This window comes from Anser cygnoides, chromosome 11 (genome assembly GCF_040182565.1).
Source record: "Anser cygnoides isolate HZ-2024a breed goose chromosome 11, Taihu_goose_T2T_genome, whole genome shotgun sequence".
Taxonomy (NCBI): domain Eukaryota; kingdom Metazoa; phylum Chordata; class Aves; order Anseriformes; family Anatidae; genus Anser; species Anser cygnoides.
Genome location: NC_089883.1, coordinates 4,320,541 through 4,332,713, shown reverse-complemented (window position 1 = coordinate 4,332,713; position 12,173 = coordinate 4,320,541). Strand labels below are relative to the sequence as shown.

Genomic DNA, 12,173 nt, shown 5'->3' with positions numbered 1-12,173 from the left:
CCTGGAAGATGCTCAACGCGTACCTGCGAGGTGCTCGGCGTGCCTCGTCTGCAGCTTCTGACACCCTGCGAGCTCGCCGAAAGGCACCGCCTTGCTGCAGTGGTAACCGAAGCACTAAGCTGTCCTATTTCTAGTACTGAAAGAGGAAAACATGCTGAATTAAACAAAGACACATGCACACTGCGCACTCCTCATACCGAGGCAATGGGGTTTCACCACAAAAGACACACATTTCTGATCATTTAATATATTAAAAAAAGATGGCAGAGTGGGTTTCTGTGTAGTGCTCTGAATCATAATGAGAGGCTTATTAAAAACTGAGCAGACAAAAAGAAATGTCACGGCATCAAGATTATTTCTGATATCTGCTTTAAACAACATATTGCAATATAAATAAGGAATGACGTTTCAAAGACATTTCAAAGCCTGGGTTTCTCAGATTCCCCCAAATAGATAACGTCCCTTTAGTTAAACTGCTGCCTTTATAACCCAGCCAGGGCATCCCATGCCCCCACGTTCAGCAAGGTCACGATCCTGTTTCTTTCCCCGTGGTACAATTCCCTGTGCCAGGGCCGGAGCCGCGCAGCTCCGCTCCCCGAGCACGCCCTCAGCTCCCCACAGCAGCGCGGGGTCACAGCACAACACAGCTCCGCACCTCGAGGGCCGCAGTCGCAGCAACCTCCTGCAATCCTCTAATTCGTCTGACTTGCCTGCATCCTCAAAATGAGTTAAAGTGCGAAAAATCCTCATAAAGATCGTATCAGCATGAACAAACTTGGCAACAAATAAAAACATTGAGAAAAGAAAACACGAAGCATCCGATTTATAATCAGTTAAATAACCGCTATTCAACCTAATGCCTGTATTTTGGTTTTAATTATTAATTTTCACATGGCTACTGTGAATTACTGTAAGACTGCTTTGTCCTCCAGAACACAGACACTCCTATCTGCCAGGTAAGCTGGTGTATGTAACACCCCACCAGCAAGAACTCCTATCAGCACATGCATTTACATTTCAGGGGAGGGAGGACTCGGTGGGACCACAGGGGGGTTATTTGTTTTTTTATTCAGAATAAGAAAGTGAAAATGAATTCAAATACCTCCTTTTCTTGGCAGCAGGCGCTGCATTGTTAGCATCTCAGCCCACTAGTCTGAGCACTGCAGCTGCCGAGAGGAAGAAATAAATAAATATGAGCCCAACCCTAACAGTAAGGCATTTCAAAGGACAAAAGGATATAAAAAGAAGAGCTGCAATACATTTCGGTATAGCCACAAGTGAGATATCCTGAATTCCTGCAATTTACAGCCACTCTAAGATTATTCCTTTTTTTTTTTTTTTTTAAGCTCCTTACAGTAAGTGCTGCAGATCAGCCCGACCCTACCCAGCCCTTGCCTCCCCACCCTGTTTGCGTTTGCTGCAAAGGCCGTCCAGCTCGCACCAAGTCGCAGCTGCCGCTTCTCTTCCACCGGGGGGGAGATACCCAGCGCCTCTGGAAACTCAGGTAGCAAATCCAGGGGGCTTTAGATGCAATCTTTTTTTAAACACACTGAATAATAATTCATGCCAGTGATTTCACAGCTGATGTTGCAACTGAGGGACTTTATGGCTTCTGTTCTGCTCTTTCAAACACCCGAGCAGAGCCCATCAGCCAGCCCAGGTCGGTGCGAGCCACGCAGGTGATGCCAGAGCACCAGGCTCGCGGCCTCCTGCTCTGGGCTAGCAGACCAAAGGAGACAGGATGGAAGATGCTCCAGAACTTCCACAGCCTGTGTTTGTTGTACTTGGGTTGTCTCATCAACGAGAAATGCAAACACGAACTGCAGGAGGGACGTGACCTTACCCCTGTCTGACGCAGTGAGGAAGTGACAGCCTTGAAGACAGAGGTGACAGCCCGGATCCTTCGCAGACAGGACTCATTTCTAAAGGGATGCCTAACTCCTGCTCACAAAACCCAAGCCTGCTGAATTTAACCTGGAAGGCCAGAAGGCACTGCCGCCGAGAGCCCAAAACACCAGCGCCAGTGGGGCGGCCGCCGGGAACCAGACACAGGGCAGGGAGCACACACGGCAAGGAGATTTTCATACCGGTGTTGTGCTCTATTTTACACCGTGTAACCTTGAGTTGTACGGTTTAAGGATAAAATTTTTATAGAAAGGAGAGCAGACAGTAGCATACACTTGCATTTAAAGGCTTTTCAGCAACTCACCTTCATCCATTTTTGGAGTGCTGTGAAAACTGTGCTGGCACACACGGTAGAAGATAGATTTACTATAACAAAAAGGATGCCACTAGGTGTTTCATTTATCTAAATACCATATATTCTGGACAAGTCCAAAGGAAATCTTATTAAACTGGTAAAAACTCACCAACAGGCCAAAAACTTTTTTCGAAGCAGTACTTAATTCATGACACCTCAAAAGTACAAATATATATATATATATATATAAAATATTGTTTTTGAACACATGATGATTAGGATGATCACTCGGAGTAGAAATGCTTTGTCTACCTTTACAAAGCGTGGGGGGATGAGAATGGAGAAATGAGTTTCTGAAGAACAGTTACTGATGATTTGGGAAGCCAGAGCTAGGATCCAAGACAAACATTGCTGGTCTCTCTCCACAATCAATGCAAAGACCTGGTACTTTAGGTACGGGCACCACACAGTACGTGAAAGCCTTTTTTTACTTCCTTTTAAAAGAAAATGACACACCTGTAATTTTCACTCAAAACAAAGTTGTGAGAAACAAACAAAATCACTAGATTAACCTCAAAGATTCAATATTAAGTTTCTAAATACGAAGATTTAATACTAAGAATTCACCAAGCAGAGATGCTAATTGCTACCCTAGCCGTACAGACCCTAACTTTCTACAAGTTTACCCTAACTCCTTACATTGCTTTTATCAGATCCACAACACTCCGAACATTTGAAGAGGACTGCAACAAAACATATTAGAGCACAAGTCAAAGGGATGAGCACTAATGTTGTTCGTCAGCTTCCATCTAAAGACCTGTCAGTTTTGCTCGTTGATAAACACACCAAGTAACTGCATGTTCTGACTGCCGCTGAAAGCAGCACATGTCATTTTTCACAGAAAAACACAAAAGCCGCTAGTAAGCTGCCACCCTGCACTATCCATGAGTACTAATTTGCATTGAATTCAGGAAAATTAGTCGAGTACATCTGTCCTAGAGATGCGTGCTATCACAACAAAGCAAGGTTCCTCCACGCACACATCGCCTCCAGAATATTCTGCTTCCCCGGAGCACGTGCATCATTTACACAGCACCATGAAATTTATATAGAACAAATAATTCCTGCAGAAATTGCCAAGAAGTTTCACAAAACACTTTTTTGACAGGCAAAAGCTGGTTATGAAGTTCTTCTTCAAAACAGAAGACTACTAGAAGTGTAAAATGGAAAAAAGGGAAATATTTAAACCATCTTGTTTCAGCACAGGTAGGCAGAAAGGTAGCTAGCTGTAGGCTTTTGTAACTTGAATGCTCTAAGGATGCAAAGCAAGGGCTTTACAAGAGAAACAAGTAAAACGTGGCCAACAGATGCTGTTTGAGAAGGGAAAAGTAGATTTGGGGGCATACAAGCCTTTTTTTTTTTTCAGGTCAGATGCATCCATTCTGCTAAGGGACTGAACTAGTACTTGTTTTTACCATTGCTTTTCTTTAGCCAGGAGATAACGTGTATCCCATCTGACCCTGGAACGGAGCAGACAGGAGAATATTCAGAAAGATTTGACAAAGCTCGTAATAGGAAGAATGTGCTCAAAATGAGAGTAGAATTTAAACACTGGTAAACTAGGTCAAATTACTGGAGGGGAGAGTATCCTGAAATACACCAAAAAGTAACTATTATAATTTCCACCTCAAATAATTTAAATGATTAATAGCAGGAGTTAGTAAAAATGAATTAACTCCTGCAACTAATTCAATTCCGTTGTATTTCCTTAGGGTGTCTGGATTTTTAAGCTTAGTACCCAAAGACCATTACGCTTTTACTGCAATACCCCGATGGACTTGTAGTTTTACGTTTTTTTTTTTTTTTTCTGGCCTAAATCTTTCCTAGTTGTTCCTATTTATCAGCAACTTCTCTGAAGCTCTCTCTCCACCAGGACCCGCATGGAGGCAAGCAGAGGATCCGACTGAGCTCCGCATGCTGCCGCGACTGGAAGCAATAGTGGGAACCATCAACCCCACGGGGCTCTGCCACCCGTACATCACTCAAGCAACACCAGAAACCCCACAGCCTCCCTGATGGGCACAGCAATGCTCAAATCCGACCCGCTGTCGGCCCTATCACGGCTGTAAACCTCGTCACAAAGGCTGGTTTACAAGCAGCTCTGGCACTCAGGGAAATAAACGCGAGCACGCAACGAGCACGTAATGAGCTAGGGCCCTGCCGAGCCAGCATGGCCATGGAGCGGGGCGGCCGCCGGGCAAGGGGTCCCTGTTCCCATGCACATCTCCACTCCCCAAGAGGCAGAAAACCACTTCTTTGAACCCAACGCCTCCCCGCGTCCTGCACCATGCTCCCCAGGTGTTGGGACAGCCACCCCTAGGTGGAAAACCCCAAGGGCAGCTTCGTGCGGGGAAAAGGAGCAAGAAGCTCTAAGCTGCTCGCCTCCCACCACTGCACCACGTGTGTCTCATGGCCACGGCAACCCCGTCCCCTTCACGAGCGGGGAAAAGAGCTGCAGGGACTTGGCTTCCCAAGGGCTTGCAGCCGCACAAAGGAGCTCAGAAGGGCAGACCCTGCCCTGCTGCCCTCCACCCTTTCCTCCGCCTTCCCTGTCCTCCAAAACAGACCTTGGCCTCTTCTAAAAGGTGGAAAAAAAACCACCAAAATAACCCACCCTCCAGCAACCCCAGGTTTTTCCCTAGAGAACGATTAAAACAGCTCCCGCATTAACGAGGAGAAACCCAAATTTAGAAGAGGTGCAGCGTCCAAACGTAGGCTTAAACACACCTCGCTCCTGAAAAGGGTCTCACTGTTTTATTCCCTCCAGGAGGAGACGCGGGCTGACCTCGTGCTGCCGGGGGCTCTGCCTGCCCTGCAGCATCCCGTGCCCACCGGCAGCATCCTGCCACCGGCAGCATCCCCGCGGTCCGTCGGCAGAAGCCAGCCCTGCTCCACAGGGAGGATCCTCGGGACCAGCCTGTTATTCCAGGCAGAAAGCAGTAAACAACCTCCCGGGGCTGGAGACAGAGGTAAACCCCAAAGATGTGCCGTGTCCTTGCTCAGGCGAGCGTATGCAGGAAGTAAACACAACATGGAGCTTTTGAGGCTGTGCTACAAAAACCTAAGAAAGCAGAAGTGAAGAACGCTGCTCCTATAGGAAAGGGGAAAAAAAATAAAGGCATATGTTTCTCCTGAAGGACGTCACAAATTTGTTTAAAACAAACTATTTTCATGGATTACAGAAAATAACTCCACTCATTTTCTGTACAGATCAATTTTAATACAGATTCTTCCCCTCCTTGCTTTTATGGGGTTTGCTTGTTTCCCCAAGAAAAAAAACAAGGGGGGTGAGGATTATCGGTGCACTGAAATTAGCAGTGTTTTCTACACATACAGAAACATCGGAGCAAAACCGAGGCTTGGTATTTACCCTGATAACATACAGATGAAGGACGAACATTCCCAACGCAGCTGCCCCACGGGGGAGGATTTTTCAATTTGTTTAAAATGGTATTTGACCACATTATGTTGCTATTCATGTGATGTCACGCCTGTTGCAAGACACAAAATGTGGTGCTCAGGCTCGCATCGAAGGCAGCTCTAACCGGGATGGGAGGATTAAGTTTGGCCTCTTGCGAGAGAATAAATTATTGCTGAAGATGTTTACACAATGCAGCTTCATGAGCCTGAAAGGTTGCTTTCAAAAGAGGCCCGGGCCCCCGGCCGGAGGAATGCAAGCGCAGCCCGTGTGGGGAGACAGCCCGGCAGGGCAGCCCCAAACCCGGCGGCTCAATTTCGTCCTCTGTGCTGCACTTCAGGTGCCTATTTTTGGGAGGCACAGAGTTGTGTGTGTTTGTGCTGTAACTAGCTAGCTTTGAAAACATTTGGAGCATTCTAGCCACGACGGGCTCCGTATCAGGTTTTAAAAGCAATCTGCGTTATAGGAAACGTTAAAAAAAGGTCGCCCACCAGCAGCAGCCCGGAGCACGAGGAAAATTCTAAAAATCGGATCACCGGGAAAAACATTGTCCTTTATTATCACGGCACAACTACACAAAGAAAACAGCCCGGCTCTTCCCAAGTCACTGACAACACACACAGTATTACAAGGGAGCCAAAATTTGGCCTGGAGTTTTTCCTCAAGTGCTTCAGAGGAGCACAGCCTTTCTTAATTTTGACACAGCTGCATATAGACATCACTACCACCACTGCGTACATATCACACACATCAAGAAACACCAAATTAAAGCAAGAAAACATATTTAAGTGAATCATCCTCAACATTTTGTTCCCATCTTCTCAGAACTAAGAATAAGCAGACTGAAATGTTTCATAAAACTTAGAATCTACTACTTAAGAAAAAGGGGGGGGTAGAAGAGAGAGCAATAGGATAAGGTGAGCTCCGAGTTGTGCCCTGCTCCTCGCTCCTCACTCCCGATGCTTTCGCTGAAACATGCAGTAGAAGATAGCGATACAGGGATTGTCACGGAGCTGAGAATCAAACAGCAAGGCTTACAAAAGGGAAAAAAAAATCCTGCAGTACAGCAACCTCAAAGTTGCTTTAATAAGAACTGAAATCAACCGAATACTTACTTTAGAGCATTGCCATTAAACTCCTGATGGAGTGAAGACATGAAAACACCTGACTTTAAGGCTGTGCAGTCTACAAGAACCTCACGGCCCTCTTTGTGCTTGAAACTCGGGAGTAGCATCAGGATCTGGCTGAGCAGGAGCCCAAGCACCAGCTGCACTCACCCCGACTGCTTCCCCAAGCCCCCCAGAAAAGGGGCATCAACCCTGCACAGGCCCTGGGGAAAAACAAAGGGCTAAGAACCTAACAGTTAACGGCAGCAAGCTTACTGTCCGTAGGCTGGAATTCTGCAGGAGTCTGCACCTTCGCTGCTCTGGGGGCGGTTTGTTTTGCTTTGTTTTGGGGAGGACCACGCCACAGAGCTGGCCAGAGCTATTCCACACGCAGTGCGCGGCAACAACTGCTTTGGGCGAGAAAAACAGATGTCAGCGTATCTTGTTTCTATACCTAGTTAAAAAAATCAAAGTATTTATATACACACACAAATCCTTCTCCTCTCCTCCCTCTCCCAATGTTCTTTGTTCTCCCAGGAAGATGTAGTCTCAAAAACCTTGCTCTTTCGGGCACTTCAGCCTGACTCGAGGTGCCACCCACTTGCTACACACACCCTCCGGAGGCACCAGCAGCGGCGGCCGCGAGCCGGACCTCCGTCCAGACACAACCACACAGCCACTGCAGCCACCCTCCAAACAGGTTCCTCCACGGGGAAGCTTGGGAAAGCAGAGGATGATTTCTGGGGATCAGGCAGGGTTAGACATGCCGAGTCACTCAGGAGGAACGACACTGGATCAAGTAACAAAACACCTGCAAAGCAGTATTTCACACATCCACCTCGTTTCAAGAAGCAGCAGACAGCACCTGGCTCGGTGTGACCTGCTGTTCCCTGCCTCATCCCAACACCGCGGTCCCCTCCCTCATCCCCCCGCTTCCTTCTCTTTTTTAAAAAATAAAAAATGGGAGTGGGGAGAAACAAAGGAAGATGAGTCTGCTTTTGCAGGGGAAAAAAAAAAAAGAAAGCATTTTTGAAATTAGAAGTATAAACCTTCATGTAGGCAAGAGAATATACTGAATTTACATGAAAAAGGCTTCCATTTGGAAGCCTGCAGGCAAATCAGCAGCAAGACATCTCTGATCAGCCATGCAATTCTTCTCTCAAACAAAAACACCTCCATCAGGCATATGGATCATCAACGTGCCTCTTGGAAGGGACGAGAGCGATTAGGTATCACCAGTTACACAAGCTGCACTTTACAAATCCAGTGTCAATTAAAAGATGCTGTGTATTCTTAAACTCCCACACTCCTCATGCCTACACATCATCTGTGGGCTTTGCTGGCAGTAGAAGTAGCGGCATTTGGCCCAATAACAGAGGATGCTGAAGCTTAATTCAATCCTCTTCCCTGCACTCTGGGAGCAAACAAAAGTAACAAACAGAACGAGTCAAAACTGGCCAAGAAGTTTCTCCCAGTGATACTCCATCTTTCTTGCACAACAAATGGCCCAGCATTTTTTTTTTTATCACACAAAAGCACGCCGTAACGCCCCAGCCCACCAGCACACCGCTCCGTACTCTTGTCACACAGCTGCACCCTCCTCCCGTGCAGACCCTCACCAAAACCCATGCCGGTGAGGACTTGGCACCTTCACCCCTAGAAAGAAGGAAACTCGACTGGAAAAGGTACAGAGAGGGCTGATAAGGACCTAGAGCTTGTCACATGCACATGAAGACAATCGCTTCCCTTCAGTGCTTCAGCCAGAAAAAAAAAGGGAACTAAAAGTCACAATTGCTGTCAAACTAATGGCACGTACAACGCTAACACCTACAGTTCTTACAAAGTGACCGGCCTTCAGCTGCACTTTAGCTCCTTCTACCACATGGAGATACTGTTCATTTACAGAAATTTATTTTGCTTTTTAGAAAGCTTTCCCAAGCTTACTACTTTCTAGACCAAGAAAAAAGCATGCCAGTCTCCAGTCCAGTTTTTTTCTATGCCAGCTCCGAGTAGGAATGAGTCTGAGAAGACAAGAGCTCTCCTGGCCGTAAGCCGTATCTTCAAGCGATGTAACTTCACGTCGCTCCACCAGAGCCAGCTACAGCTCCCAGGAGACCACAAGGGAGCTGGAGGGCAGCATTTACAGCAATGAAGTGCTTCAAGCTGTTGCATGGCTCATTTCAAATAGAATATATTTGTATTGATCAATATTCTTATAAACCAGCCCTCTTTATTCCTATTTAAACGTGAACAGCGTTTGACTAATTTAGGGGACGCCAGTCACTTTCAGCATTATCACACAACCAGCAGGTACGCCTAGACTGGGACAGCAGACACGCTGCCTTCCACAACAGCTAGCTACGGATAGAGTTAAAAAAAAACCAAAAAACAAAAACACATCAGCTTTCCCACTGCAAAATTACAATGGACACATGTTATTCCTAAGTAAGAAAGCTAGGTGGGTTCCAGTCTCATCTAACTACCCTGTGGTAAGAATTATACCAGGTCCCTCTTACCTGCAGCGGAACAAACGGCGTATTACTGATTTTCACACAAGAAAGTTTCCTTTTTTGGCATTGGGGCAAAAAAAAGTATGAACTCTGAAAACAAGAAACACCAGCTGCTCTCCTAGTGAAATCCTCCTGGCATAGTTAATGCCCCGAACGTACGCTTTCAGAAAGCTTCAAGCCACCTCTCTGCCCAGATTTCATTCACCCGTACAGCAAACTTCATCTCAACACTTCTGAAATCCTGGAGCCACGAATTCATCAGTGTCATCCTTCGAGTCTAATGGACCTCACAATCCAAATAATTATAAAAATGCTCCCTTCTCATTATATGTAGTATAAATAGCTAAACAGTGATCTATAAGAGTGGGCATTTTGGGGCTGATTGGCTTTACAAAAGCAAGGGATGAAGACATTTATATTCAAGAGCACGTTTGTCTCCTCTCGTGCATTTAGGAAAAGGCTCTGAAACATGAAAAAACAGGACAAAATTATTCCCCCAAATTAACTTATTTAATAAAAACTTTTTTGTCTTGTTGGACTAGAGCAGACTCAGTAATATCTGAAATCCTAAAGAGTAAAGTTTTCCAGACAATGCGGCCATTTATAATGACTATAAGCTGTCAAAATGCCAAAGTATAAAAAGCAACTAAAATGGCAACTTGGATATCTCAATCCCTTTCATCTTACAGAAGCAGACTAACATCTGAAGAAGGAATCCAAGTGGGAAGCACCTGCCAACTGGTATGTCCTTACTGCCCCGCTTTTAATCCCCCATACAACCCTCAGCAGTGCAGTATTGCCCCACAGATCCTGGGACCACCCAGAGGTGGGCTCGAAATAAGAGGAGGGAGAAGGGTGGAGAAGGCATTACGCTGACCGGCATACCGCAACGCTCCGGGTTCTACTGAAGTTTGGTAACACTCGTGTTATTGTACCAACAGCAGTACAGAAGTCATTTATACAAAATCAGGTATTCTCGTTCTTTTCAAGTTACTTTTTGCCGGGGCCACAATCCATGCTGAAGTCCTTGAGGTGCTGTTTCACTTTTAGAAATAAGAAGCTACATCCATCCACCTGCAACAACCTAGATTCAACTCTTTTTCCAAACATCAAAACGGATAAATAGCGATGTAACTCTGGCCTCAAGGAGCAAGGAAATTCAGGTACCAGCTGTGCAAGGCACAAACACGTTACCAAATGCAGACCCCATTGCTGACACTGCCCCGTGTGCCCTAGTGAACAGCCGCTGGTGCCTTACACCAACCACCCCCCCCGGTGCCTCTCCCAGGCACACAGCGCAGTGCACCGGCTGTGTCACGCAGCGAGGGACTGCCTTGGGTGGTGCAGCGGTCCCAGGCTCAGTGCTTCCACAGCAAGCACCCGTTGGCTGAGCTGGTTTGGTAATTCGCTCCAACAGAGCGACATGTCACCACGAACGATGGTATGACAACATCTCCTCAGCTACCTCCAAGCCAGCCTCTGTATTTGAAGTGAATTTGTTTGTTTGTTGGATGCGCAGGGTGGATGTTCGGTTCACCCTTGAAGTGAATCGGAGCACTCAGACCCCAAAATCCTGCAGGCTGTCCAAACTTTCCATCATCTTCAAGGCTGCACTTTAACTCCTCGGGAATCCCCTCCCTGCTCATGAAAGAAAATGATTTATTCTACTGAAAGATCTCTGTTAGTCTTACTTTGTTGCTCTTCTGCAAAACATTTAATGTTTAGTTCCATTTATTTTGTTACCCTGCTACAGTTAAACTAACTATTCTTGTGAAATAAGAACACATTCAATTATGAAATCTGCAATTCTAATTACGATCTCCTCTCCCAATATACTTTTAAACTTGAACCAGGCTAAGACTGCTGTTTGTTCGTGTTCGAACAACGTTTTTATTTACCATGGATAAAAGGAGAATTATCTAATACCACTTACACAGAGTCATAAATTGATTTTTGATTAATATTTAATCAAAAACAAACAGACCCATCTGTGAGAAAGACAAAAACAGGGAGCAGAAAGCCCTGTTCATGGGAATTTCTTGAGCACTGTCTCTGCCCAGCTCTGGGCAGTGACAAAGGATCCGTCCCCTTCTGCTGGTACAAGAGCACAGCACTGTTGACAAAGCCATTCGCTACAGCTAGAGAGTTTCCTCTGGGAAACACTAATTTACAACAAGATTATTTACACTAAATACAGAAACTCTACAGCACAAAATAAGATCTAAACACTTGACAGGAATTTAAAGCACTGGGACAAGGCTCCCTCTCCGTGGCAGGCAGGCAGCCAGAGGTGGACGTCTCGCCTCCAGCCCTCTTCCTCCCCGGTGCCACCACCTGCCAGGGCCGTGTCCGAAACCAGCGCTGCAATCCGACGGCTCGCTGGGGATGAAGTCACAGTTTAAAAGAAAACTGAATAATCCAAGGCTTCATTGCAGCATGACTTCTCTGTCAAAAGACTCAAAGGATCAGGGGAGCATCAGCATTTAGAAGTACTCAGCATTCAGGATCAGTACTGTGTCATAAAAAAACCCCAACAACAAATACACATGAAAAATGAACATTTCTAATTTTAATCGGAAGAATGAAAGAGGCTATTCAACCTCAGAAGAGGCTCTCTTTCAAAGCAGAAGCGTATATACCAGTCTGGCGTAAACAGCTTGCCAGCGTGCTCTCGGGAGGGGTGTGAGATCCCAAAGCGACCCGGGGATATTTTGAGCGGCGCGGGCACACCAGGAAGGCAGGAAGTTTTTCAGCAGCATGTAGTGAAGCGGTTCTTTCCTCTTCTGGACACAGCTTCAGCAACACCTGAGCTAATGTGCAGGATCTTGCCATTCCTTTCTCACTTTTTCTTTCTCATTTTTGCATAAGAGACCGGACAG

The 12,173-nt window shown here is 46.1% G+C and overlaps 1 protein-coding gene across 4 annotated transcripts in view; it reads right to left on the bottom strand.

Moving 5' to 3' along the window:
* The window catches only part of IGF1R (insulin like growth factor 1 receptor), a 179,829-nt gene that overhangs the window by 68,233 nt on the left and 99,423 nt on the right, over window positions 1-12,173 (bottom strand). Inside the window, exon 1 of one of the 4 annotated variants that reach the window (XM_067003775.1) lies at window positions 6,794-7,058. The exons of the other annotated variants lie outside the window; for them this stretch is intronic. Coding sequence (XP_066859876.1) covers window position 6,794 — 1 coding nt within the window. The 5' untranslated portion in view covers window positions 6,795-7,058. Of the gene's footprint in view, window positions 1-6,793; window positions 7,059-12,173 lie in introns of those variants that run through there. 4 annotated transcript variants of the gene reach the window in all.